General features: G+C 41.1%; 2 protein-coding genes across 2 annotated transcripts; both read right to left on the bottom strand.

Annotated features, from left to right (window-relative positions):
- Positions 1-1,400: 1,400 nt before the first annotated feature.
- On the bottom strand, positions 1,401-4,383 carry LOC137084986 (uncharacterized). Its single transcript, XM_067451543.1, has 2 exons — positions 2,886-4,383; positions 1,401-2,483 (listed from the first exon to the last, which is right to left on the bottom strand). The coding sequence occupies exons 1-2, from the start codon at positions 3,057-3,059 to the stop codon at positions 1,401-1,403; spliced, it is 1,257 nt and encodes a 418-aa protein (XP_067307644.1). The 5' UTR covers positions 3,060-4,383.
- Positions 4,384-5,732: 1,349 nt separating this feature from the next.
- Positions 5,733-21,756, bottom strand: LOC137084073 (cytochrome P450 2G1-like). Its single transcript, XM_067450008.1, has 9 exons — positions 21,474-21,756; positions 17,130-17,292; positions 16,893-17,042; positions 16,632-16,792; positions 16,361-16,537; positions 10,356-10,497; positions 9,321-9,508; positions 9,035-9,176; positions 5,733-7,704 (listed from the first exon to the last, which is right to left on the bottom strand). Exons 1-9 carry the CDS (start codon positions 21,642-21,644, stop codon positions 7,523-7,525), a joined length of 1,476 nt encoding a protein of 491 aa, XP_067306109.1. The 5' UTR covers positions 21,645-21,756; the 3' UTR covers positions 5,733-7,522.
- Positions 21,757-27,481: the final 5,725 nt, after the last annotated feature.

Here is a 27,481-nt window from a genome sequence, read left to right as displayed (position 1 = left end):
CACATCTTCCCTTTTTAAGAATGACTTCAGTGCCGTTCTTTGTTCTTTTCTCAGAGGAAAGCTCTCCAAATCTTCCGGAGGCGTGGGCAGAGCTGATTCGAAAGACCGCCGCCGTTCGCCAGTTTCTGTGTTACTAGAAGCACGCAAACGCAACTCGGCCGTCATTATGGCCTCGGCCACCAACTCTATACACGATGTGATTGGCCCAGCAAGAGTTAGGCGAATACAGCTCAGAAGGGTATTGAGAGTTGCTAGATGACACTTGCGGGCAGATTAAATTTGCTGCCGCTAGGGGGCGTCTAGATTTCTAGGCTAGCGATGCATCATATTGATAGCACAACGACTCTTTGTACTTCTGTCCAACTTCCAATTTTTCGGGTATTTTTGGTAGCTGGATATACATCATTTGTTGTGTCTAGATATGAATGAGGATATAGTTAGTGATAAATCAAAATGTTATTGTTGTTCATTATCATTTAGGGGGGATTAGGAACATTTTAGGGTAGCTTCAGCCCCCTAAAATAGGCCGAACGACGTCCCAGTATAATGCCATCCAGTGAATATTAGTTTCTGTTCCACTCAATTCCAATTTCATTTTAACGCCTATGGTGGCCGATTTAGCCTAAGATTAACATGGCTTCCATTTCGACCTCATCCATCAGTGCCACCGAGTGTTAAAACTCGAAAGGCGAAGCTTGAATTTATGGGTATGTCCCTCTTTGGCTACTGTACTTTCAAGATGGAGGAGCAACATGGCGACCAGCATTCGAACCCCTCACCTGTATGTGTTTTCAATGGCATATTATAAACTTACGAGAATACTTGAAAGAAGTAAATATACATTAATGAGCAAATATATTTTTGAAAGGACTGCGTTTTTTTATAGCTAAGAATAAACTAAAAAAGTTACACAGTGTAGCTTTGAAATACATAATATTAACATCATGTACATAGCCTACATGGAGTTATATTAGTCATTACTATTCAAGACGTATCATAACTGGAAAAACCTGAAAACCAAAGAAAGAGAACATCTGTATTTTCTACTTTCTTTAGACAATATACAATATTACAATAAAATATGGAAGGTCTGTTTTATTAGTGTTTTTGTTCTATTGTGTGTGCTTGTCTTCAGTAAGCTTGAGAGCTTATTTTAGGCTATATTAGATTTTTAAATGATATTGAAAATGGTGATAAGAATTATGAAATTTCAGTCGTATCAAAAATGTTGATACCTTATTTTAAGCAAAAATAACTATATTTTAATATACATCATTATCGTTAAAATAAAGTGATTTTTTTATTTATTTAAAAGTCAGGAAGAGTCATGGATCTTTCATTTTTTAGTATGCACTCTTTTTTTATTTACAGAGGGTAAAGGTGAAGAGGGATGAGCTGCACTAGGAGGAGCAGTAGTTGTGGTTATGCTTATTTATCCACAAGTGTTTCAGTTTCGGTTCGTTTATGTAGCGTTCAAGCAGCAACTCTTTTTCTTGTCGCTCCTTCTCCTTGAGTAATTTCTTCTCCTGTATTTTCTTGGCCTTCTTCACTGCCCAGGTGAACAGAACAAGTGGACCTTTTCTTTTGCACGTTTTCTGGACGGTCGCATTGTCCTGGGTCTCATTCTGAGGACCCTCAGGAGAGTCTACACGTTCGTCGATCTGAAAAGCATCATCCAAATGGCCTTGTATGGCGTGAGCATCTCCCATTTCACTGCGGTCACCTTCCACTTCCACAAAGTCCTGGACCTCCAACACTTCGTCTGCCCACACTTCCTCCTGCACCTCGCAGTCCTTCTCCATCCAAGCAACCATTAGTCTCGGTTTCTTTTCAAGCTCCGGCATTTGAGGGCGCTCAGACTTGACTAAGTCACTGGCCCAGAAGGTCTTCCCTGCGAACACCACATACTCGCTCTCGTCATCCTCTATGTCCACCAGCATGAGTTCTGGAGCTGGCTCAAACGGGGAACAAGCGAACGGCAGAGGCTTCTGGCTTGGAGGACGCTGAAGAGCAACCACTTCATCATGTGCAGGAGTGGGGCTCAGTGGCTCAAACGGGGAACAAGCGAACGGCAGAGGCTTCCGGCTGGGAGGACGCTGAAGAGCAACCACTTCATCATGTGCAGGAGTGGGGCTCGGAGGAAGCCGTTTGGGATGACGCACTTGCGATGAAGAGCGTCGGATGGAAAACATTTCATCAGGTGCTGGAGTGGGGCGTGGAGGAACCACCACAGGAAGCATCTGGGATGAAGAGCGTTGGAGGGAAACAACTTCATCGGAACATGAAGGAACCGCCAACAGTTTGGGGGGATCCACTTGAAGCTCACTTCCTCTCTCCATCAACTTTTCCAGACTATGCACCTCTCTTTTTTTCTGATGTACACGTCCTCTCTGTGTTATTTCAGCTTCCTCTTTGTGACTGCCTCCCTTACTGATCTTTACCTCTCTTTCCTCCTCTCTCTCTCCAAGTGGGCAATTCTTACACTGTAAAAAAAAATTGTTGGTTTTTGTTGGTTTAACTTAAAAAAGTAAGTAACCTGGTTGCCTTAAAATTTTGAGTTTATTGAAATTAAAAATTTGAGTTGATACAATGAAGGAAATTTGTTTAATAAATAGAAACTCAAAATATTATTGTATCTGAACCACATAAAAAATGTGATAAATCATGAAAATAGCACTATTCGGCACGTTTCACTGCGTCATCAGAAATAAAACACACAATTACCCAATATGCTTACAAAATCTTTTGATAATATTTTAACAAAGGTTGTCAAATCTCAAAAAAATGTTCATTGTATTAACTCAAAATTTTAATTCCAATGAACTCAAAATTTTAAGGCAACCAGGTAACTTTTTTTCTAAATCATTTTTTTACAGTGTAGGTACCTTGCGGCGTCTCTTCCTGTCATTGGCAGTGCCGTCGAAGGCCTCACGCTCCTCTGGAAGTTTCTCTACTGCCGCTGATTCTTGCTCCACACACTGCTGTGGTGCATCCCTTCTTCGCAAGAAGTGGGCAAAACAATCAAACAGTTGTCTTAATAAACTGCTAACCAGCGCCATTATGGACACTGAATGCTGAGAGATAATTCAATACTTGTCGTTGATATCTGCAAAGTCTCGAAAGTCTTTCGCTCTATTCATTCAAAACGCACTAACTGCAAACCAGAGTCAGATCTGCAATTTACAGCTGCCAGAACGGAATCTCCACTATGATGTCACAGTGAGCTCAAACACTCGCAAATACGCCATGTTTGTATTTTTTTAAAACTTTTTATCCATGTTTGTAGTTCTAATCGAATTCTAGTCAAACGTGCAATGGATTATGGATTCAACTAGAATTTATGTTGAAATAATAAAGATTTCTGTGCCACCGCACAATGGTTGCTGGCCCCTGCCCGGCCACCCCTATAAAAAAAATATATATATATATTTATATACAAATATACAAATCTTGGTATTTGGGGCACTTTTTGTGTTTCTTTGCCTCTTCTTGACAGATCGCTTCCTGTTCTCCTGAGTTGTAAGTCGCTTTGGATAAAAGCGTCTGCTAAATGCATAAATGTAAATGTAAAACAGAAAAACATCGCAAGATAAAGTAGAACGTCAGAACAGTGACGGTGAAGGTGAAAAGGAATCACCACCATGTATGGGTAGGCTGTGATATACTATAGCAGGCAGTAGCTATAGATATGATAGTCTATCAAAATAATTAACTCCTTTTAAACTTAACAACTTAGTTAAGCTCCCAGTAGTTAGCTAGCCACCACCACACTAGAGCTGTGGAATATAATAATTTTTATGTATGGCAACGTTGATAAAAAAAATTCTGCATAGGCTACATGTATTTAAATAGGCCTTATCATACATGTTTCCTACGATAATCTTAAGAGATGCCATGAATATGAACTAAAATGTGTTTTTAACATACTATAAAAAAAAAATTATATTAAAAGCACATTTTAGTTCCTATTCATGGTGTCTTTAAGTACCTGGAAGTGCACTTTTTTCACTTATATTTGTGTATTTTATATAACAGACATATAGATTTGGATGTTTTTAAATACCATTTATTCCCGTAAAATAAAAGGCTTTGTGATTAAAAAGATTGAGTAAAATTGAGAATGATTCAATGACAAATGCATATTTAACAGTCACTTGTTGCCACCGATTGGTTGCTGATTTCAGTGGTGTTGCTGGTGGCAGGGGTCGTTGTCACTGTAATGGCGTACCAACAAACGGCACATCCGCTGGACACACCTCTGAGGGGAATCAGAGGCTGACTGGTCCTGCCATCATAGGGGTCGCGATTTTCATCAGGCTTTGTGCCGGATCCAAACTTTGTTAATCGAGATCGAGAAAATAGTCTCAGAGAAATAAAATGTATTTAAAGACAGGAGTGTGTGTGTGTCTTGCCTGACCCTATTGGTATGCATGACACAATCTTTTGAAGACTGTGATTGGTTGGTTGTCCAAAAAGGAGAAAAAGGAGCGCTTTATAGAGTCTATTCTAAGCCTTCACTTGGAAATTACAAGTGCAAATTGTCATTTTACCGTTATCTCTCTCTCTCTCTTTCTCACTCACTCACACTATATATATATATATATATATATATATATATATATATATATATATATATATATATATATATATATATATAATTTTATTATTTTCCATGCTGTTAATTTCTTATTAAGTATTTGATTGGCTTAGAATTATACACATTGTTCCACTCTTTCCAATTAATGAACTGATTGCTGGCGTGTCTATTTAATTGGTGGTTTGAAAGTTGGGTTTAATGCAGGTGTGGGAATGTCCCGTGGAAACGTGAGACAATACGAGGTTCTGAAAGTGCTGTAATTATGTGTGTGACCACTCTGCTTACAGATGGTTGGGACAGGTCTAAATCAGCACTGCTGCATTGTTGCATTTTCACAGTTGCCAAATATCGTTTTATAATATAATTAAATATAATTTTCTTAGAATTTTGTCACTAGGAGCTATGCTTTAGCTATGCTTTGCATTAAGATTCTTGATGCCCAGCAGTACATTGACAGAGAAAAGGAAAGATACAAAACAAGAAAAGAAACGGGAAAGCTTAAAGTAATCTCACAACTTTCAAAACGGGAGCAAAGACAGAAAAGCAAACAATGGAGAGTTAATCAAAACAATGAAAGAGCCAATGACTAAATTCGACAGGAAGTACAACACTATGTAGCTTCAAACAACACTCACCAGAAATCATTAATTAAGTCATTATTTAAGCCTTTAAATTTGCTTTATGTATCAGAGCACTTTTCATTTATGTCATTACCAGAACAGTGTGTCATTACCGCCATGTTGCTTAATTTACAACAAACATACCTTTAAAACTGTTTTATGTTAAATCTTGAGGTGCTACATGAAAAGCCTGAAATACTCACTCACCTCTTCAAAAAAAAAAAAACATCCAAAATTAATTTTCTGTTTTTAAAGATAAAACTCTTTACATTCGATTTTCATGAAAGCGCATCCCAGAGAACGATCTACTCGATAACCATCTGTTAATTACCCCTAGGGTCATTTCTCACCGGAGTTGTCCTTTAACAATGTTTGCAAGATAAATGAGTTTAAATGATCTCCTTGATCATTCTTTGCATTGAGACTTTTTGATGTCGTGATGGGAATGACATTTTGCAGTGCCAGTTGGCAAATAGATATAAAATACTCAAATTATAATTAAGCTCAGTCGTGGCCATTATTATATCTTTACATCAAAGCATGTAAACATTGTCTTGACATAATTCTAACAAAATTCAACCAAATTTCATTAATCAAAATGTAAGATGGCAAAATAGCCCCCAATTGAAGAATCACCCTTATATAAAATAAAATACTGAAGTTTTAGGGAAATGGGTCATACCTGAGCATTTGAAGTGAAAACCCCGCCTATTGAAGACGCACATTTATTGCATGGACGGAGCAAACACATTTGTAAGTGTCTAAAATGCATACTCACAGTTCTGATGAATTTACATGAAATTTAACTTAATATGGTCTAAGTGAATATACGACGCAAACTGCTAAAGTAACTACAACATTAACAACACTGAAATAAGGTTTATCTATTATTCAGAGGCGCATTAAAGTTACGTCTGATATATAGCAACAGCACCGGCGCGATTACTTCAGAATCATCAACATAAGGGAAATGTCCTGAATAAAGAGAACAAAGAAGACTTTTCTTTCTATTCCGTGAAGAAAAGTTAGTTTAGGATGAGCTGGAAAAGTGCCTGATATTTCCATGGAGGCATTGCATGTTTAATGCCTGGAGCACTTTAGTAAGGTTGTCTAGCCATTAACACTATCATACACAATAGTCAGCATTAACTAACAATACTTTTAAAGCCTTTTTACATTTTGGCTTATTTACATTTCTACAAATGCCATTTGATAGGCTAGGCTATTAAAGTAAAGCGTGTAATAATAAAACAATCAAGTAATAATATGAACTAACATTAACAATGGACAAAAATGTTTTTGTTTTTTTGGTAACACTTCAGAAAGGTTCATTAGTTATCAAACTAATAATGAGCTGAACTTATGAAGCATTTATTAATCTTTGTTGATGTTAATTTCAACATTTCCTAATACTTTATTAAAAGCTTGTTAACATTAGTTAATGCACTGTGAACGTGAACAAACCATGAACAGCTGGATTTTTATTAATAAATACTAACAAATACAGTAACAAATGTACTGCTCATGGTTAGTTCATGTTAGTCAATAAAATAACTCGTGGTAACTAATGAAACCTTATTGTAAAGTGTAACTGTCTTTACAATGTTTCATTAGTTAATGCATTAGTTCACATAAACTAACCATGAACAACACCTCTGTTCAGCATTAGTTCATCTTTGTTAACATTAGCTAATAAAAATACAGCTGTTCATGGTTTGTTCATGTTAGTTCATAAGATTTTAATAATGCATTAGTAAATGGTAAAATTAATATTAACAAAGATAATTAAATGCCTTATAAGTGCAGTTCGTTATTAGTTCATGGTAACTAATGAACCTTATTTTAAAGTTGTTAGTTGCCCACTCTCTGATCCCTGAAGGCCGCTAATTCATGTATTTAGTGTAATTTACACCCTGACTAAGACACATTAGGGGAAACATTTGAATAATTCTATGAATGCATATAAGAAAATGCAGAATCAAATTAATCGAATTTGAATGAGAATCGTCTCGAATCGAATCTTTCTGAATTGGCAAAAATGGCTCTTGAATCGAATCGAAACCTATGATTCACGAATCGATTCGCTGCCTACCCAAAGATTCACAGCCCTACATTACATTGATTTTTGGATGACATTTCAAAAAATTTTCAACATTAATTGTGGGTGAAAACGTGATTTCAATGCAAAAACATTTACATTTATTAAACATTGTTTCAAACGTGGATTGCTATCTGGGCACACTCTCCACATATCCGCTATGTCCACATTCTTGTAAAACATGACATGTAGCAATATCCATGTTCCTCAGCGGGGGGATGCAATAAGTTCATAAAACCGAGGCATGTTGGCAAAGCTGCTGAGTTCAGGACTGAGGTCTATGCCATCGGGACCGTTTGGACTACTAAAGCTGAACTTTTGAAGCAGAGACACGATGAACAGAAAGAGCTCCATACGAGCCAGAGACTCCCCCACACAAGAGCGTTTACCTGCAGAGATGCAAGACAGAAAAAAAACCCTGATCATTCATGTTTTTAAGATATTTATAGGCCTGGTTTTACCGACAAGGCTTAGATTAAAGGGTCAGTTCACCCAAAAATGAAAATGATGTCATTAATTACTCACCCTCATGTCGTTGGTCACCTGTAACACCTTCGTTCATCTTCAGAACACAAATGAAGATATTTTAGTGTAAAGCTGAGAAAGGCTTCAGAAAGGCCTCCATTGGCATTCAGTACATTCCCACTCACAAGACCCATAAAGGCACTAAACACATCGATACAAAGTCCATCTCACTACAGTGGCTGTACAATCATTTTACAATTTTACATTTTACAAACAAATCTAAATAATGACTTTATCCGCCAAGTTATTGTCATCTGTGTAGGTCTCTGACGTGAACTCAGGTGATAGCGGCTCCTTCTCTTCTGGGTCATGAACGGCGGAGCTGCGTGATATTCTCGCGCATGCGTCGAGTTCACGTCAATAACTTGGCGGATAAAGTCGTTATTTTGATTTTTGTGCGCACAATAACTATTTTCGTCGCATTGTAAAATGATTGTACAGCCACTGTAGTGAGATGGACTTTGTATCGATGTGTTTAGTGCCTTTATGGGTCTTGTGAGCGGGAATGTACTGAATGCCAATGGAGGCCTTTCTGAAGCCTTTCTCAGCTTTACACTAAAATATCTTCATTTGTGTTCTGAAGATGAACGAAGGTGTTATGGGTGTCCAACGACATGAGGGTGAGTAATTCATGAAATCATTTCATTTTTGGGTGAGCTAACCCTTTAAGCCAAGATTAGTCATTAGTTCAACTAGGATATTTAAGTAGCTTTTATAAACGTGTCTTGGAGGAAAACATTACTGGTGTGCATCTTGAGACAAAACAATGGCACTAATATTTTTTAAGATATGTCAGTACAAGTTGATTCCAGTTAAAACAGCTCAAATATGCATTTTAGACTGGGACTAGGCGTAAGCCTTGTCTGTGAAACTGAGTGATAGTATCACAATTTGGAGCTTATATGGGTCTGCATAAAACTTATTAGATCCATACTTGGTTTAAAAGATGAAAAATCAATTGTAAGGTTATCCATGCTTTGAGTGTGTGGCCCTGGTAAACCCTATGTTGTTGGGACAATATGTCATTTTTGGTCCCCATGAGGAAAACATAAATATACAGAACATTAATATAAATAATACAGAATGCTGTGAATGTGATGGTTAGGGCTAGGGGACAGGATACAGTTTGTACAGTTTATAAAATCATGTCTTTGATTAACTTTGGGTTGACATGAGAGACTTTATAGAATTTACCTGCAGAAAAAGGATAAAAGGCTGGATTCTTTTTAAAGTTGCCATTGGCATCCAGGAAGTGCTCTGGGTTAAAGGTCCAAGGGGTTTCCCACTGTCCCTCGTCCCTTAGGACAGAGTGCAGCAAGGGAAGAATTACTGTGTCCTGGGGAAATAAAATTAAACAGAATACCCAGCTTTAACACCAACTAGAGATTTATGGTATGTATTTGATGAATTTAGTTTTTAAATCTAGTACCGGTAATTTCAAAGATAAGAGAAGCTGACCATTGTAAGTGTTCATTGTTACCTTTGGTATCACATAACCTCTGAACGAGATGTCATGCGTGGCATAATGGGGAACATTTAGTGGGACAATGTCCATATAGCGTTGTACTTCATGAATCACAGCATCAGTGAACGGGAGGGACTTCCTGTCTTCCATTGTAGGGATTCTGTTCTGTCCAATAACTTGATCAATCTCCCTCTGCATTTGCTCTAAATCATATACACCAAAATGCATTACAATTATAATACATGTTCAATAATTGTAAAATAAATAAATAAATTGTAAGTACTGCACAAAATACTGTTCCTGAGTCACAGTTTTCACCAGCCGAGAGTGGCGTGACGTGAAAAAAAGAGAACCCATTTTATTATCAGTGATGCTGTCTACACTGCAGCGCGGGGCAACACATCACAAAAAATTCACAACGTCCTGGGGATTTAATAGGGGAAAACGAGAGTTAAAAAAATGGTTTAAACTAAAGGTTGGACTCGATATAGTGTTCCTTACAACTTACCAAAGACCACCCAAACATTTTAATTCTGTCATTAATTACTCCCCCTCATGTCGTTCCAAACCCGTAGACCTTCGTTCATGACAGTTTTATGTCAGAATGCCAGCCTGCCATTGGCTGATGCTGGTCATGTGATCATCATGACACATGCGTGTGAGCTTGATGCTGGAGATAGCCAATGGTGAGCCAGCTTTCTGATGTAGAACTAGGAAACTCTGCACTGTTTACAGAAGAGATTGTTGAATAAAGTCATTATTTTATGTTTTTTTGGCACAAAAAGCATTATTGTCGCTTCATACAATTAGGGTTGAACCACTCTGGCCACATGGAATATTGTAACAATGTCTTTACTCCCTTCCTGGGCCTTGAACGTTGCTGCCTATGGCTGGTTCAGAGAGCTCTATCGAGATTGTGTTCTGAAGATGAACAAAGGTCTTACGGGTTTGAACGACGTGAGGATGAGTAAATGATGAAAGAATTTTCATTTTTGGATGATCTAACCCTTTAACAGCAAGGTAGACTCTAGGGAAGTCTTGAGAACATACCCTGTATGTGGGGGTGTTTGATCATCAGCATCAGGGCATATCTGATCGTTGTACTGGTGGTCTCTGTACCAGCTACGAACAGGTTTATAACCGTCCCCAACATGTTATCCATGTGGAATTCTGTGTCAGGATTGAGTTTCTCCTGCCGTAGCACATAAGGTAACAGAATAGGGATTGTATACTTTTTTAAAGTAAATGCTCAACAGTATCCCACATAGCAATAGCCTGGTCCTACCAGACTCTCATTCATTTCATCTGTACATTTAAAGGTGCACTATGTAGTATTTTTGCAGTAAAATATCCAAAAACCACTAGGCCGGTGTTATATATTTTGTTCAGTTGAGTACTTACAATATCCCAAATGTTTTCAACTATTTGTAAATTGTGAGAAAATTGCTATTTTAACTAATGACCGGGACGTTTCAGCGTTTGAGGAAGTCGTCTGTCAGTCGCGTCATATCTGCGTTACCCTCGGTTTTATTCTGCAGAAGCGCTTTACTCTTAGCAGTGTGAACATGTGACAGCAGTGCAGAGCGAACGCACAGAGTAACGTCATAGCATAATTTTAATCACACTCAAACGTACCTAATATGATAAACAGAGCTGCTTTACCTTATAATCATAACCGGAAACACGGAAATAGTGCAGGCGCCCTGCGACTTGTCCCGTCATAATAAAAGTCCCGGTGCTCGCGAGGCGAGTATTTGATTAACAATCGCTCCAGCGGCCGTGCTCAGCTCCTCAACACTCGGCCCTGCTCAGGTTCTGACGCGAGCAGTGGCCAGATTAAACATCGACTGGCCCACTGAGAGATCTGAGGCAGGAAGAAAGCGTCATAGCAAGCTAGACGAACGATTCCTGCCATCTCGCGCTTCAGAGCCTCAGCGGCGGGGCCTGCCGTTCTTCCATGACTTGCACACCGAGGTGGCAAGATCATGGAGGAGACCGGCATCATATAGAGTTTTCAGCCCGCAGACTTCGGTCTACAGCAACATCAGCGGGCTGAAACAGTATGGTTATGGGGCGATGCCAAAGGTTGAAGAGACGCTTGCGAGCCATCTCTCACCTTCCTCGGCATCGTCCCTTAAGGCCCCGACTTTACCCACCAGACCTTTAAAAACAACGTCGGCGCTGGTGGGTAAAGCGTACTCGGCAGCGGGTCAGGCGGCTGCATGCCTGCACACGATGGCTATCGTGCAGGCATATCAGGCTGACCTGCTGAGGGATCTGGATGGTAGTGATGTTGTGGGGGGAGATATTGTTGCTGAACTTAGATCATCAGCTGATTTAGCTCTCCGGGCCACCAAGGAGACGGCCAGATGTGTTGGCCGCTCCATGGCAGCATTGGTGGCATTTATGGTTGAACCCCACAGACATCAAGGAGAGGGAGAAAGCTTTCCTGCTTGATGCGCCGCTTTCTCCTGGAGGCCTCTTCGGTGACGCAGTCCACACTGTCACCGAGAGGTTCCAGGAGTCGAAAAAGCAAGCTGCGGCGCTCAAGCAGTTCCTCCCTCTCCGGGTCCAGGTCCCTGGGGCTGCTGCTGATTCCACCAAGCAGCCCAAACCGAGTACGAGCTCCTCACACAGGGCTCAACAAAAGCAGAGCGTCGCTGCCCGAGCTCCCCCTCAGCGCGGGGACGAGGGGCGGCGCTCTCAGACGAGGCCTTCGAGGGGCAGGGCTGATCTGCGGACAGTCCTGATCGCCAAGAAGGCCTCGTCGAAGCGTTCCTGACGCCAGAAGCGTTCCTGACGCCAGAAGCGTCAGGACGCTGAGGGTGGTTCCCCCCGTAGGGAAACGGTGTTTACCCCTGCCAACGGTACCCGTTTCCCTACGGCACCCTCGGGGGGCCGCGCTGCCAACCCCGCCGCAATGCCGGGGCGCAGTCGGTCTCCGCGGGCCACCCGAGGGTGGTCCGCACCCCCTTTGGGGGGCCCCCGAGCAGTCAAGTCAGTTGTTCCCTGCCGGTCCGCCGCTTCAGGGCACTGTGCTTGTTGCTCAAAATACACCAGAGGCCAGCCTCGAGAGGCTGGTTCCCTTAGTAGATTTTCTAGACGAGTGGAAACGTCTATCAAATATATCTCATTGGGTCCTGCAGATAATAGAAAAGGGGTACGCCATTCAATTCAGAAGTCGGCCACCTCCTTTCTGCGGTGTCCTACCTACAGAGGTGGGCCCGGAGCAGGCTCTGGTAATGGCACAGGAAGTAGAGACACTCCTGCAAAAAGGGGCTATAGAGAGGGTTCCCCCTCCCAGCAGGGAGTCTGGCTTTTACAGCCGTTACTTCATCGTGCCGAAGAAGGATGGGGGCTTACGCCCGATATTAGATCTGCGGCTATTGAATCGCTCGGTGGCCAAGCTCAAATTCAAGATGCTTACACTCAGACAGATTGTATCGCAGATCAAGTCGGAGGATTGGTTTGTCCTCCTTCGGGGGAGAGGCATACCAATATCGTGTACTTCCCTTCGGTCTAGCACTGTCACCCCGCACGTTCACCAAGTGTGTGGATGCAGCTCTGGCGCCGCTGCGTCTGCAGGGCATCCGCATTCTGAACTATATCGACGACTGGCTGATTCTAGCGAATACAGAGCAGATGGCGGTTCAGCATCGAGATGCTGTTCTCGCCCATATGTCGAAGCTGGGGTTGAGGCTGAACGCCAAAAAGAGTGTGCTTTCTCCGGCTCAGAGAACCACTTTTCTAGGTGTGAACTGGGACTCGGTAATTATGCGGGCGCAATTATCGCCAACACGCACAGCATCGATCCTGGCAGCCGTCAAAGAGCAGAAGCTAGGCCAAGCCGTCACTGTGAAACAGTTCCAGAAACTGTTAGGTCTCATGGCAGCAGCGTCCAACGTGATACCTTTTGGCCTACTGTACATGAGGCCACTGCAGTGGTGGCTCAAAACAAAAGGGTTCTCCCCGAGGGGAAATCCGCTCCGCACGATCAAAGTCACGCGGCGATGCCTACGTGCTCTGGTCATGTGGAAAAACCCGGGGTTTTTATCTCAGGGTCCCGTGTTGGGGGCTCATGTTCGTCGCGTAACGCTAACGACAGATGCCTCTCTCACGGGCTGGGGGGCGACCATGAGTGGTCGCTCGTCCCAGGGTCTATGGCAGGAACATCAGCGGCACTGGCACATAAATCGGCTAGAGATGCTCGCAGTGTTTCTTGCATTGAAACAGTTCCTGCCCGACCTCAGGGGCCACCACGTACTAGTCAGGACAGACAACACGTCGGTGGTCGCCTATATAAATCACCAGGGGGGTCTGAGGTCTCGTCCATTGGACAAATTGGCACATCGGATCCTCCTGTGGGCCCAAGGGAAATTGCTGTCAATCAGGACAGTATATATCCCGGGGGCCCTGAATCAGGAAGCAGACAGCCTGTCGAGACAGGGGCCGAGGCCCGGGGAATGGAGACTCCACCCAGAGGTGGTGGAGCTCCTTTGGAAGGTTTATGGGAAAGCAGAAATAGACCTATTTGCTTCGGCGGAGAATTCCCACTGCCCGCAGTGGTTTTCTCTGACCCATCCGGCCCCGCTGGGGCTGGATGCCATGGTACAGGAGTGGCCGAGGCTGCCTCTGTACGCCTTCCCCCCGATTGTCTTGCTTCCAGGAGTTCTGGAGAGGGTACGCCGGGACGGGGCCCAGGTACTTCTAGTGGCTCCGTACTGGCCGACCCGAGTATGGTTTTCGGACCTGATATCTCTCCTGGAAGGCTCTCCGATGGAGATTCCGACCAGGAGGGATCTACTCTCTCAGGCGGGCGGGAGATTCCTGCACCCACGCCCGGAGATGTGGAAACTGTGGGCCTGGCCTCTGAGGGGGCTAGGCTCATAGAGGAAGGTCTCTCGGCCGAGGTCGTCGAGACCATCCTACACTCCAGAGCTCCGTCCACAAGGAAGCTGTACGCTTTGAAATAGAGACTTTTCTCAGCATGGTGCAGAGAACGCCAGTGGGACCCAGTTAACTGCCCGGTTGGTACAGTGCTGGAGTTCCTGCAGGCAAGGTTCTCGGCAGGGTTGACCCCCTCCACAATAAAGGTGTACGTGGCGGCCTTGGGTGCCTTCCACGTCCCTTTCGGTGGAGTGTCTTTGGGAAGACACCCTCTAATTACACGCTTCCTTCGTGGCACTTTAAGGTTGAGGCCGGCTATGCACTCGAGGGTCCCAGCATGGGACTTCGCCATTGTTCTGAGGGGCTTGTCCGGACCACCGTTCGAACCTCTGGAGGAGGTTTCGGACAAGTTCCTCACCCTAAAAACCATCTTTCTGTTGGCCATTTCGTCTCTTAAAAGAATAGGAGATATTCAGTCCCTGTCGGTAGGGCCCTCATGCTTAGAGTTTGCGCCGGGGATGGTGAAAGCATTTCTGCATCCCAGGCCGGGTTATGTCCCCAAGGTTCCTACGAGCCCACGGGGCCCCATCACTCTACAAGCCTTCTGTCCTCCTCCGTTTAAGACGTCAGACCAGGAAAGGTTAAATCTGCTGTGTCCTGTGAGGGCACTGGATACATATGTCCACAGAGCTGCCCTGTGGAGAAAATCTGAACAATTATTTATCTGTTTTGGACCCCCTAAGAAGGGGGCTCCAGTATCCAAGCAGAGGATGAGCAAGTGGGTGGTCGAGGCCATCTCACTTGCTTATGAAGCGGCCGGGCAGCCGTCTCCACTGGCTGTCCGGGCGCATTCAACCAGGGGTATGGCTGCTTCAAAAGCACTCTTGTCGGGGGCGTCCCTCCACGATATTTGCAACGCGGCCGGATGGTCGTCTCCGTTAACCTTCGTCAGGTTCTATGAACTAGACCTGGCATCTACTGTTGGGGCACAGGTTCTCTCGTAACCGTGTGCGCTTCGGCTTCACACATACGAGACACTTGGTCCTATGGCGATGTGGGTATAAGCGTTCTCACAGCGTTTCGACGCAGCTCGAGTTCCTCGAAAGGGAACGTCTCAGGTTACGTATGTAACCCTAGTTCCCTGAGGGAACGAGACGCTGCGTCGCTCTGCCATACTCCCGCCGTGTCCGTGATCACTTACTTCAGGCTTTATCAGAAGTTAGTTCCTGTTTGTTTTCACGGACGCTTTATAGCTTCCGGTCGATGACGTCATCACGCCGACGATCGATCTTTTTTCCGATGGAATGGTTCTACAGGCGCTTCACGACGCATTAACACAGAGGCGTTCTCACAGCGTTTCGACGCAGCGTCTCGTTCCCTCAGGGAACTAGGGTTACATACGTAACCTGAGACGTTTTCCCCGTTTACATGCAAACCAGTAAACTGACTATGCAAGTAAACCGCGTTAACATGACTTTAAAATACACCAGCTTATTTCCTTGTAGTGACGTCAAAAATAATAATGTCCATATCGGGCTCTGAGTTTTTCAAATGTTAGGTCAGTTGTGATGTTAAAAAAAGCGTGTCTGCGGGAGATTTACGGCTCATATTACCCCTCATGCAGTTCCAGATGCAATAAGCCGACAGAAAGCAGGTTAATGCGTTTACATGCAGCGCGAAATTGGGGTAGAGGCAAAAAACTACCTGTCCCGACCGCTTTATGCTTACGCCGTTTATGACCTTACTCCGATAAAAGAAAACGGGTTACTGCGTTTACATGACCATGTTCATTGTCGGCTTATTGGGCATGATCGGCTTAAGAACGTGCATGTAAACGCACCCATTTTCTAGTGATATTCTTATGAGCTTTTCTCTTTTGTAATGTCTCTCATCTCTCTCTTTCCACAGTCTATCTTCAAATCTCCCTCGTCTCGTTCTCTCTCCTCCACTTTCATATGCCCCCTAATGCTGATTGGCTACACATTTGTTGTTGTGTCAGGTTGATTTGGAATAAATATCCCTTGCCCCACATTTAATCTAGATCTGTGCCACTTTGGGGGAATGAGGTCCATGTGAAAAGGAGCCGTGTGGACTAGAGCTGAGCCAGACAACAATTGCTATGTGGGATGTAGACATATAATAAAAGTTTTACACTTTACATTCTGTACCTGTTTGAGTCTTATAAGGAAGCAGTCAATGAAGTCCTTTGGGTTATTTATATCCAAATTCTGTTCATGCTCCTTGATTTTTGTCATAATGAAGGATTTGATTTCATCTACCTCTCTGAACATGTCATGATGTCTACCAGGCAAAAACTGCATTAGTTTAGGAAAGATGTTGTACAACTGTTGGGGTTGAGAACAGAGTTAAGGAGACGTTCACATGGGAAACAGTCAGTTGAATGCAACAGAATACAGTGGTTTTGAAACATCTGCTCACCTGGCCCCAAGGGCTGCTGATAAAGCGCAGGAGTCTGGAGATGATCTGCAGCAAGTGCAAGAAGTTTTTGTCTTCATAATCAAAGCGCTGGCCAAACACCAGAGAACAGATCACATTGGACACAGCCCGGCTCAGGAAGAAATTTGGGTTGACTGGTGTTGCTAAAGGAGAGAAACAGTGCAGAACACTCAATGCTTATCACCTTACTCACAGGGAACTTATGGGATACAAATGTCAAATGTTAACAGGAAGTTCCCTCACATTTGGTTTCTTCAAAACTATTTATCAAATGCCTGCTCTCTTCTTGAATCCATTGTTCCATTCGTTTGCGTCCCATTCCAAAATCCCTCAGTGTGGTGAGAGTGAACCGTCTCAATTGATGCCAACGAGCTCCATTACTGATGGCCAAACCTACAAACATTTTAGAGATATCTAAATCTTACACTGAACTACATTAAACTGACAACATCTGTCTTTGACTAAACATAAATCTCTCACCGTAGCCTCGCAGAACTCTGTACAGAAAGGGAATCGGCGCTCTGCCTTTGAAGTCTTCTGCCTGGTCCACTAGAGCTTCTTTCACTGTATCATAACCCACCAGAATCACCGCTCGTTGCAGTCCGAGGTACACCGTCATCACAGGCCCATAGGTTTTACTCCACTGTTGGAAGAATAGGATTTACTGTCACACACCAGTGTGAACTCATCGGGTGTTTCTGAGAAATTACATTACATGTAGTTTGCTAAACTAAAACCAATGTTTCACAAACAACGACACAATTTTATTTACCAAAGGCAACTGCATTGTGATGCACTGGTAACCATCTGCACAATATCCAAATGCAATGACATTGCTGACATGACATACTGTTTATTTAAGCAATGCATCTTGATTTAACACTACTATACTAGGTTTCTGGCTCTTATGTGATTCCTTCATGTTAAATTGACTTGAAACAGTTACTCTTTAACAGTTTTACTCTATGCAACTTCAACTTTCATTTTGAAATAGCATGTTTCAATCAAGAAACCCAATCACACAGGACTTTCACTTCCGATCATGCTTTGCAAATGAATTCAGAGAGTAAAGGCTGCAACATACTCTGCAAGAACAGAGAGTTCAAGTTCTCGCTCCCAGGGCTAAGAGAACAAACTGACGTCATTTTGTTCTCGCAGCCCTGGTTTGGGAGTTCTCGAAGCTTGTTCTCCACACATCACCAGAGCAGAACTTTTTCTTGCGGGTGTCTGAGAACTATCGTGTGATTGGTCATGTTCTTGCAGAGTATGTTCCAAGCTTAAGTGTTATTTTATGCATTTTTAACAAGATGAGAAGATGGAGAGACTTTTTAATGTTCTGTTATGTTTGTATTTAAAAGTTTCTGTTATGTTAGTTTTTTGAGGGATAGGTTAAGATAGGGTTCTGGGGGGAACCAGTAGTTTTTTTTATTATTATTATTATTTTTTTTTTATTGTATTACAAGAAACAAGAACAACATACATACAGAGGATCACAGTGTATTATTAGGCCATCTATTACATTCATAATAGCATCAAAGGAAACAACAGAAAGGGGAAAAAAATTATAATAACAAAACAAACAGTAGAAAAAATAAAAGCTTTTCAGGGGAAAATTTACAAAATTTAAAAAAAACAAAGGATTCAAAAATTCTATACATTCTTATCGCTTTTTTATTTCTTGCATGTTTTAGGGCCTCAATATAATGTTTAAAGCTACACTGTGTGATATTTCCCCCATCTAGCGATGTAAAGGTATATGACCATCCAGGGAATAAGGGGGTGCTTCCCAATTCTTATTTGTGCATCCTTGTTTCCTTTCCTACCTTCCTTTCCTCGCTCCTTAGCTCCACCCCTTCAGGACGCGAGGGAAAGGCACGAGGAAAAGACGCGAGGACGGAGGAATTGAATCAAGTGAATTGATATATCCTCGCTCCCTTTAACGTCACTTCAAAGTGCCGTCAGTTAATGATGACTCTGCACCGCTGGATGTAGTCGGGATTCTTGAACATTAGAGATAACTATTTATATTGTAGCTTCAGCCTCCACAAAATACCACAACATTTGTGTCTTGTACATGTAAACATAATAATAATGATGAATAAACTGTGGCACGATGTAAAGGGGGAGGAGAATTAATGCTTGCGTCACGTTTAGTCGATAAAACACTTCCGCAAAGGATACTCCAGTGTATCCTCGCTCATGACTCCTCAGGAAGCTCCTCACTCCTCCATCCTCGCCTCCTCGCGGTGCAATTAGAGAACTGAGATCTCCTACAAGATGGCTGAGCTCCATCGGTTTCCGGGTCATGGGATGGAGGACGGAGGAGCGAGGAAACGAGGAGGGATATTGAGAAGCACCCATAGTTTCTGTTCCTCTCAATTCTGATTTCGTTTTAACTCCTACGATAACCGATTTAGTCCAAGATTAACATGGCAATCCCCCTCTTCAAATTCGACACGGTGCCATCGAGTGTTAAAACGCGAAAGGCAAAGCTTGAATTAATGGGTATGTCCCTCTTTGGCTAGAGCCTGGCTCTACCAGCCAGAGCCGGCCCAAGCCTTTATGGGGCCCTAAGCAGAATTTTATTTGGGGCCCCTCGGTATTGACTATTGTCAATTCTTGATAATAATCGCACACCCATTATCAATTGTATTAGTTGTAGCTGTGTTGCTTACATCATGTCTGTCTGTCATGTTTTTACCCTTATACAGATTTTAATTGTAGCAAACCCACAAGAGTGCTCAGGTGTTCATTTGCACTTTAACATTCAAAGTCTTACAGTACGGTTCAGACTGGGATATGTACGATTTAAACTTTTTTTTTTAAAGAAGTCTCATGCTAAATATGCTCACAAATCGTTACCCCAGGACTCTTTGAATAGAAAGTTCAAAAGAACAGGAGTTATCTAAAATAGAAAGCTTTCAAAGAATCCTAAAAAAGATGATTACACAACTGTTTTCAACATAATAATAAAAAATAAATAATGTTTCTTGAGCAGCAAATCATCATGAGAATAATCTGTGAAGGATCATGTGACAGCGAAGACTGGAGTAATGATGATGCTGAAAATTCAGCTTTGAGCACAAGAATACATTACAATTTACTTGATATTCATATCACACATGAATATATATATATATATATATATATATATATATATATATATATATATATATATATATATATATATATATATATATATATATATATATATATGTATATATATATATATATATATAAAACAGCTATTTTAAATTGCAAAAATATTTTAAAATATAATTGTTTTAACTGTAGTTTTGATCAAATAAATGCTGCCTTTGGTGAGCAGAGACTTCTTTTAAAACAAGAAATGGTGGATTTCTTTCAAACATTTAGCAGAGCTTTTATTTTGGCGGAAATTCACGCAGATAGACACGCAAATAAAGGATAATTTTGAGTGACTCGACTATAGCACTTGCAGAGAAGCCTTTAACGTTACTGTGAACAGAAACTGGAAGCTATGCTGTACTCCGTCCAAAACATACAGCATGTCAAATAAGATATTTGCACTAAGCCAAAGCGCATTCTCAAATCCATCCATTCATAAAAAGGTTACCAGGCAACTGACGAGTAGCGCCGTTTCAGCGCCGATTTTTTGAGACACCCCTCGCTGCAGCCTGTAGCACGATGACGTTGCTGGATCAGATCCAATACGTACTGGATGGTGGATCGTTATGGCAATGTCATTCATACAGATCTCTGAGTTAATTTATAATGCGTATGCGCTAGTCATAATGTATGATCATTATTGTATATAGATGATGTTCTAAACTGTGTAGTTGTAGAACTGATAAATAGTATTAAGTAATTATTGATTAATAAATCATCTTTTCATAAATGTGATGCTTAAATTATCCTAGTTTTGCTGTGCATGCATGCAAAACAGTAAATTTTTTATATATTCTGATCATACTTGCTGTTGAGTGGAAGGAAAAATGAGTCAAGTAACTGTCTCTGTAATTTTAATCCTCAATGCAACACGATCTGTAAAGAACTTTAAAATACCAGTAGCCTACACATTCAAGGAAAAATGTAAAACGCGTGTCCTGATGGCGTGAGCATGTTATTAATCATTATTTTTGCGCGAGCGGTTTGAGTATTTATCTATCCAGCAAACTCTCCTGTGCATTCAATGATGTTCCCAAAACTCTTCTGCGCATGCGTATATGACGTCATCGAATTGTGAATGAAACCACCGCGCATGCGCGTCCAGTACGCGTTGGATCTGATCCAGTACGTCATCGTGCTACAGGCTGCAGCGAGGACTTCTTGGATTTTTTCCTCGCACTGTGGGCTTTGAACCCTTGCGAACACTTTGAGACAATACGAGGCGTGATGCTATACCTTGCGGGACGAATCCGCTCGTTAAACAGGATCAACTTGCTATACACCCAGGGGCGTAGCAAGTTGGGTGGGCTATTAACAATATACATATACAACTTACTTCATCATCACAAACTTTCTCTTGCACACAAACGCTGCAGCTGAGTGCGAGAGAGCACGATCTGACCTGATAACAGTGATAAGACAGATAGCTGCCCTATGCTATGACCTGTAACTTTAAGTGCTGGAAACGCTGCAGGCTGCACTAACACGTAAAACGTCACACACATAGCCAACTTTGAAATTAAAGGAAGAGAATTCACAAGGAACACCATTCACTCTAGTTAGTTGCACATGGTTGATTATTTAGGTTACTGTTTTAATCACGTACTGTTAACATCAGAGCTATTTTTTGAATGAGTTCTCAAAGCTTAACATTTAGAAAAAGGTAATCCTTCTTACCTTCATAAAGCTTTTAAAGGGTGCGCGCTTGTCCATTATTGGCAAGTTTCCAATCAGTGGCAGAGCCAGTGGTCCCGGGGGCAAAGAAACTCCACTCGCCTTCCTCTTCCATCTGACCAGCATCAACACAGCCAAGACTAAAACTAACAACAATGAGCTAGAGAGTTCCATCCCTCTTCTCCAAAATGTTCTTTACAGCCCAGTTTATATCTTTCTGTCCTTCTCTCAGTGTGTTATATATAAAGTGCGAGTCGACACAGCAATAGCTGAATGAGTGGGACAAAGTTAAGGCATGTGACCTGCTTGTGCACTTTAACCAGAGAGACGCCTAGCTTTCTCATTGGTCACCTATGTTTTTTGTTTTGTTTTGTTTTATTATTTGATGATTAGGCTATTATTTTGAAATGTTATGTTTTTAATGTGTTCTTGTGTATGTCCTGGCATTGACATTGGATGCTCTTAAAGGGATAGTTCACCCAAAAATGAAAATTATGTCTTCACCCTCAGGTTGTTCCAAACCTGCACAAATTTCTTTCTTCTGCTGAACACAAAAGAAGATGTTTTGAAGAATGTTTGAAACAAAGCATAGAGCAACCACTGACTACCATAGTAGGGAAAAAATACCATATGGTAGTCAATGGTGGCTCTATATGCTTTGTTACAAACATTCTTAACATATGTAAGCAGATAATAAAAATAAAATAACGTGTGTGAATGAAAATAATGTTAGTGAATGAAATGTGGACCCAGGACGAGCTACAGGGCTTTGCGGACATTGAGTGTTTATAGACTCGATATACTCCATCTGTGTTTGATCATCGTTCTGAATCTAATCTGGATGTAGTCTTTGACAAAAATGTCATTTTCTCAGCGTTTTGTTGTAAATTTTAGTTCAAAATCAGCTTTTTTAATGAAACTTACCCATTTTTAAGTGTTGATTAAAAAAAAGGAAGCTAGAATAATAAAAAAATGTTGTTGTTGTTTAAAAGAAGAGGGTCAGCTCTTTTTTCTGATATATTGCATGTTCATATATGCATACAACAAAATATTCTATGGGCTATTACATTTTTGTGAAAAAAAATGCTGGCAGGGAAAGAGCTAAACAGTGGTTACAACTGAAATGATCATATCTTCTGTGCAGTACATATACCGGGATGCATTTCCCCTACAATGACCCAATTCGCTGATTAACTAGCATAAAATTATGAATCGTTGGAAAAATTAACTTGTGACGGAAATTTGTATCATGTATGAGACATCACTTCCCCACCATTGACAGAATATTCCAGCTTTCCGTATTTCCAGTGTTACAATAAGGGGTGCTATGGTCTTCTGAAAAAGTACTGAATCTCCTGATCAAAACACATGCGAACAAGATGCAGAAACAAGTGATAGCATATGTAAGCATGCATACACCAAATAGAGATGTGTTGACACATGTTGTATTAGTTTTAAAACATGTAGTGGGTGTGCTCAGGGACAACTAATGCTGTGTCAAAAACACCTCTAAACAGGGGGTCACTCTCCCGGACCAAAGGTGTCAGATAAGGCCAATTTAATTACACATAGCCACAGCTAAATGCAGCCACATAGATTTTAGTCTTCACACACAAAGTCAAATCTACATCTGCCTCAACCACACCACACTCACATTCTACAATAGTAAAACCCCCTTATGCTAGAGGCATGATTTTATCACAGCAGGATTTAGTCACTCTGACCTTTGCACTTTATCATGCTCCTTAACACAAACTTTGGTGGGGGAAGATTTTGAAGACGGAATGTGTTTCTTGCTTTTAATTTAAATGAGTTCTAAGACACAAAGGGGGACCATTTGCGTGTGTGTTTCTTATTTTTACCCTGTGTGGAAAACTACTGGGACATTGAGGGGTATAAGAGCTTGGGCCGTCTTTTGTTTTAGCAGTTCATACTCGGTAGACAGTGACGGCTGTATTAAAAGTGGCTCTTCGTGCAAGAAAAAGTCTTTATAAAGACAATTGGCTATAAGGTTTGTCTCTTATTCAGTGATGAAATTCGTTTTTTTTGCCACAACAGTGCTCAGGGCCAATACATGTTGTGTAGATTTTAACACATTTAGTGTGGGTGCTCATGGAAAACACATGTTGTGTAGATTTTAACACATGTAGTGTGTGTGCTCATGGAAAACACATGTTGTGTAGATTTTAACACATGTAGTGTGTGTGCTCATGGAAAACCCATGTTGTGTAAAGTTTAACACATATGGTGTGTTTGTGCTTAGGTACAACACCTGTTGTGTCAAATTTAACACACAACCTGTGTCGTTTCATCAACTCATCTCTGTGTACAGGTAACATGGCGTGTTGTCCAAAAGGACTACATTTTGTGTTACCTGTAACTCAACTTATGTGTTATTGCTCTTACACAAAAATGTGTTGAAACATTTTACACACTAACGTGTTATAGTTACACAAATTGTGTTACTGTATATGCATGTGACTATATTTGCAGAATTACTTCCTGTGTTTTCAAAACTGCCCCAAGTGTTTGGATGAACCCTGAAACGCATTGTTAACCTTTTTTTAGTCCAGTGATAATATTATCATCTGACCACAGGTAATATGTGAAGCTCTTTTTTTTTTCAGAGTTAGAAAAATGAAAAAAACATTTTGAATATTCAATTTCTACAGGATTTATACGCCACTTTCTGCTGATTGGTCAGCCTAAGATTAAACTATTCCATCATCTGTTCTTCTTCAGTGCCCTGCGCAGCTATAGCTGTATGGACTCTTAATGCGTGTATTGTATTGCAACTACATTTCATATTTTTTTGCCCCATCAAACAACCAGACTAACAAATGGCTCGACACAACCCGTACTGGGGCAGAGAAACTGGGGTTTCCAAATTATACTACGGGAATAGACATATGTTGAATGCTTGAATCTGATTGGCTGATGAACTGTTTTCTGGGAAACGCACAGTGAACGTAGTTCCTGGCAGCTCTCTTGACCGCATTACCGTTCCATATCACTGCGAATAGTTACCTCTAATAACAGAAATTACAGGACTTAAAAAAACAACATGACAGATGATTTAATTTTTTAACAGATGAAGTCAAATTTAATATTTACAGTGAATATAAAACGTTCAACAACTGTGTGGCTAGGCTATTAGGCATACCAGTGACATGCTTAATGCTGCAATGCATATTGTGCCCCCAAAGCGCTCACTTATGCATCTCAATTAGTAAATGTATCTTGATTTAAGAATGTTTAGACGTTTCTACTGACAAACAAGACATACTGAGGAAGAATTGTTTATCTTCGGTGTGGCACACTTGCATGTGAGCTAAATGTAACATGAAGAAATTAACATTCATCTCTCCGTTTTTCCAAACGCTATCTTCAGCAAAACTGCTTCATCATCCTCTGCTTAACTCTGTAAACACTATAATCCTACTCAAACAGCTGAAGGACAGATAGATTGACACACTCACTATGACATACCATTATATTTGTGTTTAATAAACGCTCACCTATGTTCTGACTTACACAACTCTCTACAACACAAACAGAGAAAAAATGTAAGCAAAAGGGGACGTGAGAAAGATGGAAAAGGTGAATATAACAAATTTTACAACTGGATGGCAGCAGTAGGCTATAACCATTCCAGATGAAAGGCATCAAAGGCAGCCGGCAACAACAAAAGACATAAAATGACACCTCGCTCTCTTTTTAATAACTTTATGTGACTAATATCACTAATGTAAATATAATTTAATGTCAAATAATTTAAATGTTGATTTTTTAAAGTAGGCGCCTCAAAAGTATTTTGGTTCATGTTTGCGGTGTGAGAGAGAAATATTGAGATGCACAGAAGCAGTGTATCCTGGTATTTTCTTTATTTTTCAGAGGCATGTCATTTTGTAGTAATCTTGGATGTATTTACGGTAAAATAAGTGATGTAATAGGGATTATCTAAGGATTTGTCATACAGTGATGGGAAGTTAAATACACATAGCCTAAGAAGGGGCATATAATCCCGCTCACGTGTAGAAATCGAATATTCAAACTGGTCAAAATCTAGTTTTTTAGTTTTACTGGGGAAAAACGAATAGCGAGCTGACTGAACGAATGATACACGGATTCAGTCTGGTTACACTCTCAGAAAAAAAGGTACAGTGGAGGTACAATTGTGTTACTTGGGGAACAAAACGTATAACTGTACCTTTGAAGGTACACTATTGGTCCTTAGGGTTCAATTTTCCCATTGTTTTCCTCAGGAGTGAGCAAGTTCAGTCCTTGTGAGCCGCTGTCCTGCAGAGTTTGGCTCTCAACCCTGAAAGACGTCTATAGAAGCTCTTATTGAGAATTAACAGGTTTAGATGTTGATGATTTATTAAAAATATTTGGTCACCATTATGGTGATCAGTGTTTGCTTAAAGGTGCACTATGTAGTATTTTTGCAGTAAAATATCCAAAAACCACTAGGCCAGTGTTATATATTTTGTTCAGTTGAGTACTTACAATATCCCAAATGTTTCCAACTATTTGTAAATTGTGAGAAAATTGCTATTTTAACTAATGACCGGGACGTTTCAGCATTGCATTTGAGGGAGTCGCCTGTCAATCGCGTCATATCTGCGTTACCCTCGGTTTCGGCTTTTATTTGGCAGGAGCGCTTTACTCTTAGCAGTGTGAACAAGTGAACGCACGGAGTAAAGTCATAACATCGTTTTAAACACACTTAAATGTATCTAATATGATAAACAGAGCTCCATTACCTCAAAATCATAACCGGAAGAGCGGATCAGTGCAGGCGCCCGGCGACTCTCTCCCGTCCCGTCATAATAAAAGTCCCGGTATTCGCGAGGCGGGTATTTGTTTAACAATCGCTCCAGCAGCTTTGCTCAGGTCCATAACACTCGGTCCTGCTCTGCTTTACACTACAGTAACGTTAATAACCGCATGCATGAACGTGATTTCTGCCCGAGTCCTATTTTTCACCGGCTGTGATGAGAAGACCACATCTCCCAAGATGCTGCGCTCACACTTTGCGTCATCAAACTATGCATTTGTTTTGCATAGGCGCCCTCCAGTGGACAAAAGCTGCATAGTGCACCTTTAAGTTGGGCAGTTTGACTTGGATTTTTTCAGTGCATTTGTTGCAGTGTTAACAAATACACAATCTTTTTAAATAAAAAAAAGCCATAAACAAACAAAATAAATCATGAAGAAAAATGTTTGACTAAATTCATCACTGACTAAAACTATTGATGAATAATGTTCACCAACATACTTTCTTGGCCCAGATCAGACATTCTGAATTTTGATTTGTAAATACATTCTGGGGAGTATTTTAGATGCACAGATACCAAGAATCAGCTCATAAATCTCAACAATGGTGACATGCTTAATGCTGCAATGCATATTGTGCCCCCAAAGCGCTCACTTATGCATCTCAATTAGTAAATGTATCTTGATTTAAGAATGTTTAGACGTTTCTACTGACAAACAGGACATACTGAGGAAGAATTGTTTATCTTCGGTGTGGCACACTTGCATGTGAGCTAAATATAACATGAAGAAATGAGCATTCATCCCCCCGTTTTTCCAAACGCTATCTTCAGCAAAACTGCTTCGTCATCCTCTGCTTAACTCTGTAAACACTATAATCCTACTCAAACAGCTGAAGGACAGATAGATTGACACACTCACTATGACATACCATTATATTTGTGTTTAATAAACGCTCACCTATGTTCTGACTTACACAACTCTCCACAACACAAACAGAGAAAGAATGCGAGCAAAAGGGGACGTGAGAAAGATGGAAAAGGTGAATATAACAAATTTTATAGAAATATTGTTCATACAACAAAGATTTGCCCAAAGTTAGCAGAAATCACAGAAAAGAGCACATGGTGAGTGTTGAAAACCCCTGAACAGAATTATTCTTTTTTTTTATTTTATAGTGATGATAGTGATAATGACTAATAAGTTTATCCACAAACATCTGACAAGTTTTC

Source organism: Pseudorasbora parva, chromosome 8 (assembly GCF_024679245.1).
Source record: "Pseudorasbora parva isolate DD20220531a chromosome 8, ASM2467924v1, whole genome shotgun sequence".
Taxonomy (NCBI): Eukaryota; Metazoa; Chordata; class Actinopteri; order Cypriniformes; family Gobionidae; genus Pseudorasbora; species Pseudorasbora parva.
Note: the sequence above shows the minus strand (reverse complement) of the source record. Positions and strands in the feature narration are given on the sequence as shown.

What these genes read in the sequence shown, in the direction of transcription:
- LOC137084073 (XM_067450008.1), bottom strand. Translation starts at nt 21,644, where the DNA reads ATGGAACTCTCTAGCTCATTGTTGTTAGTTTTAGTCTTGGCTGTGTTG. An exon ending in CCTTTAAAAGCTTTATGAAG is followed by an intron (nt 17,293 to 21,473) that starts GTAAGAAGGATT and finishes TTCTTCCAACAG; the next exon opens with TGGAGTAAAACCTATGGGCC. An exon ending in GAGGTTATGTGATACCAAAG is followed by an intron (nt 9,177 to 9,320) that starts GTAACAATGAAC and finishes TTATTTCCCCAG; the next exon opens with GACACAGTAATTCTTCCCTT.
- LOC137084986 (XM_067451543.1), bottom strand. Translation starts at nt 3,059, where the DNA reads ATGGCGCTGGTTAGCAGTTTATTAAGACAACTGTTTGATTGTTTTGCC. An exon ending in ACAGGAAGAGACGCCGCAAG is followed by an intron (nt 2,484 to 2,885) that starts GTACCTACACTG and finishes TTTTTTTTACAG; the next exon opens with TGTAAGAATTGCCCACTTGG.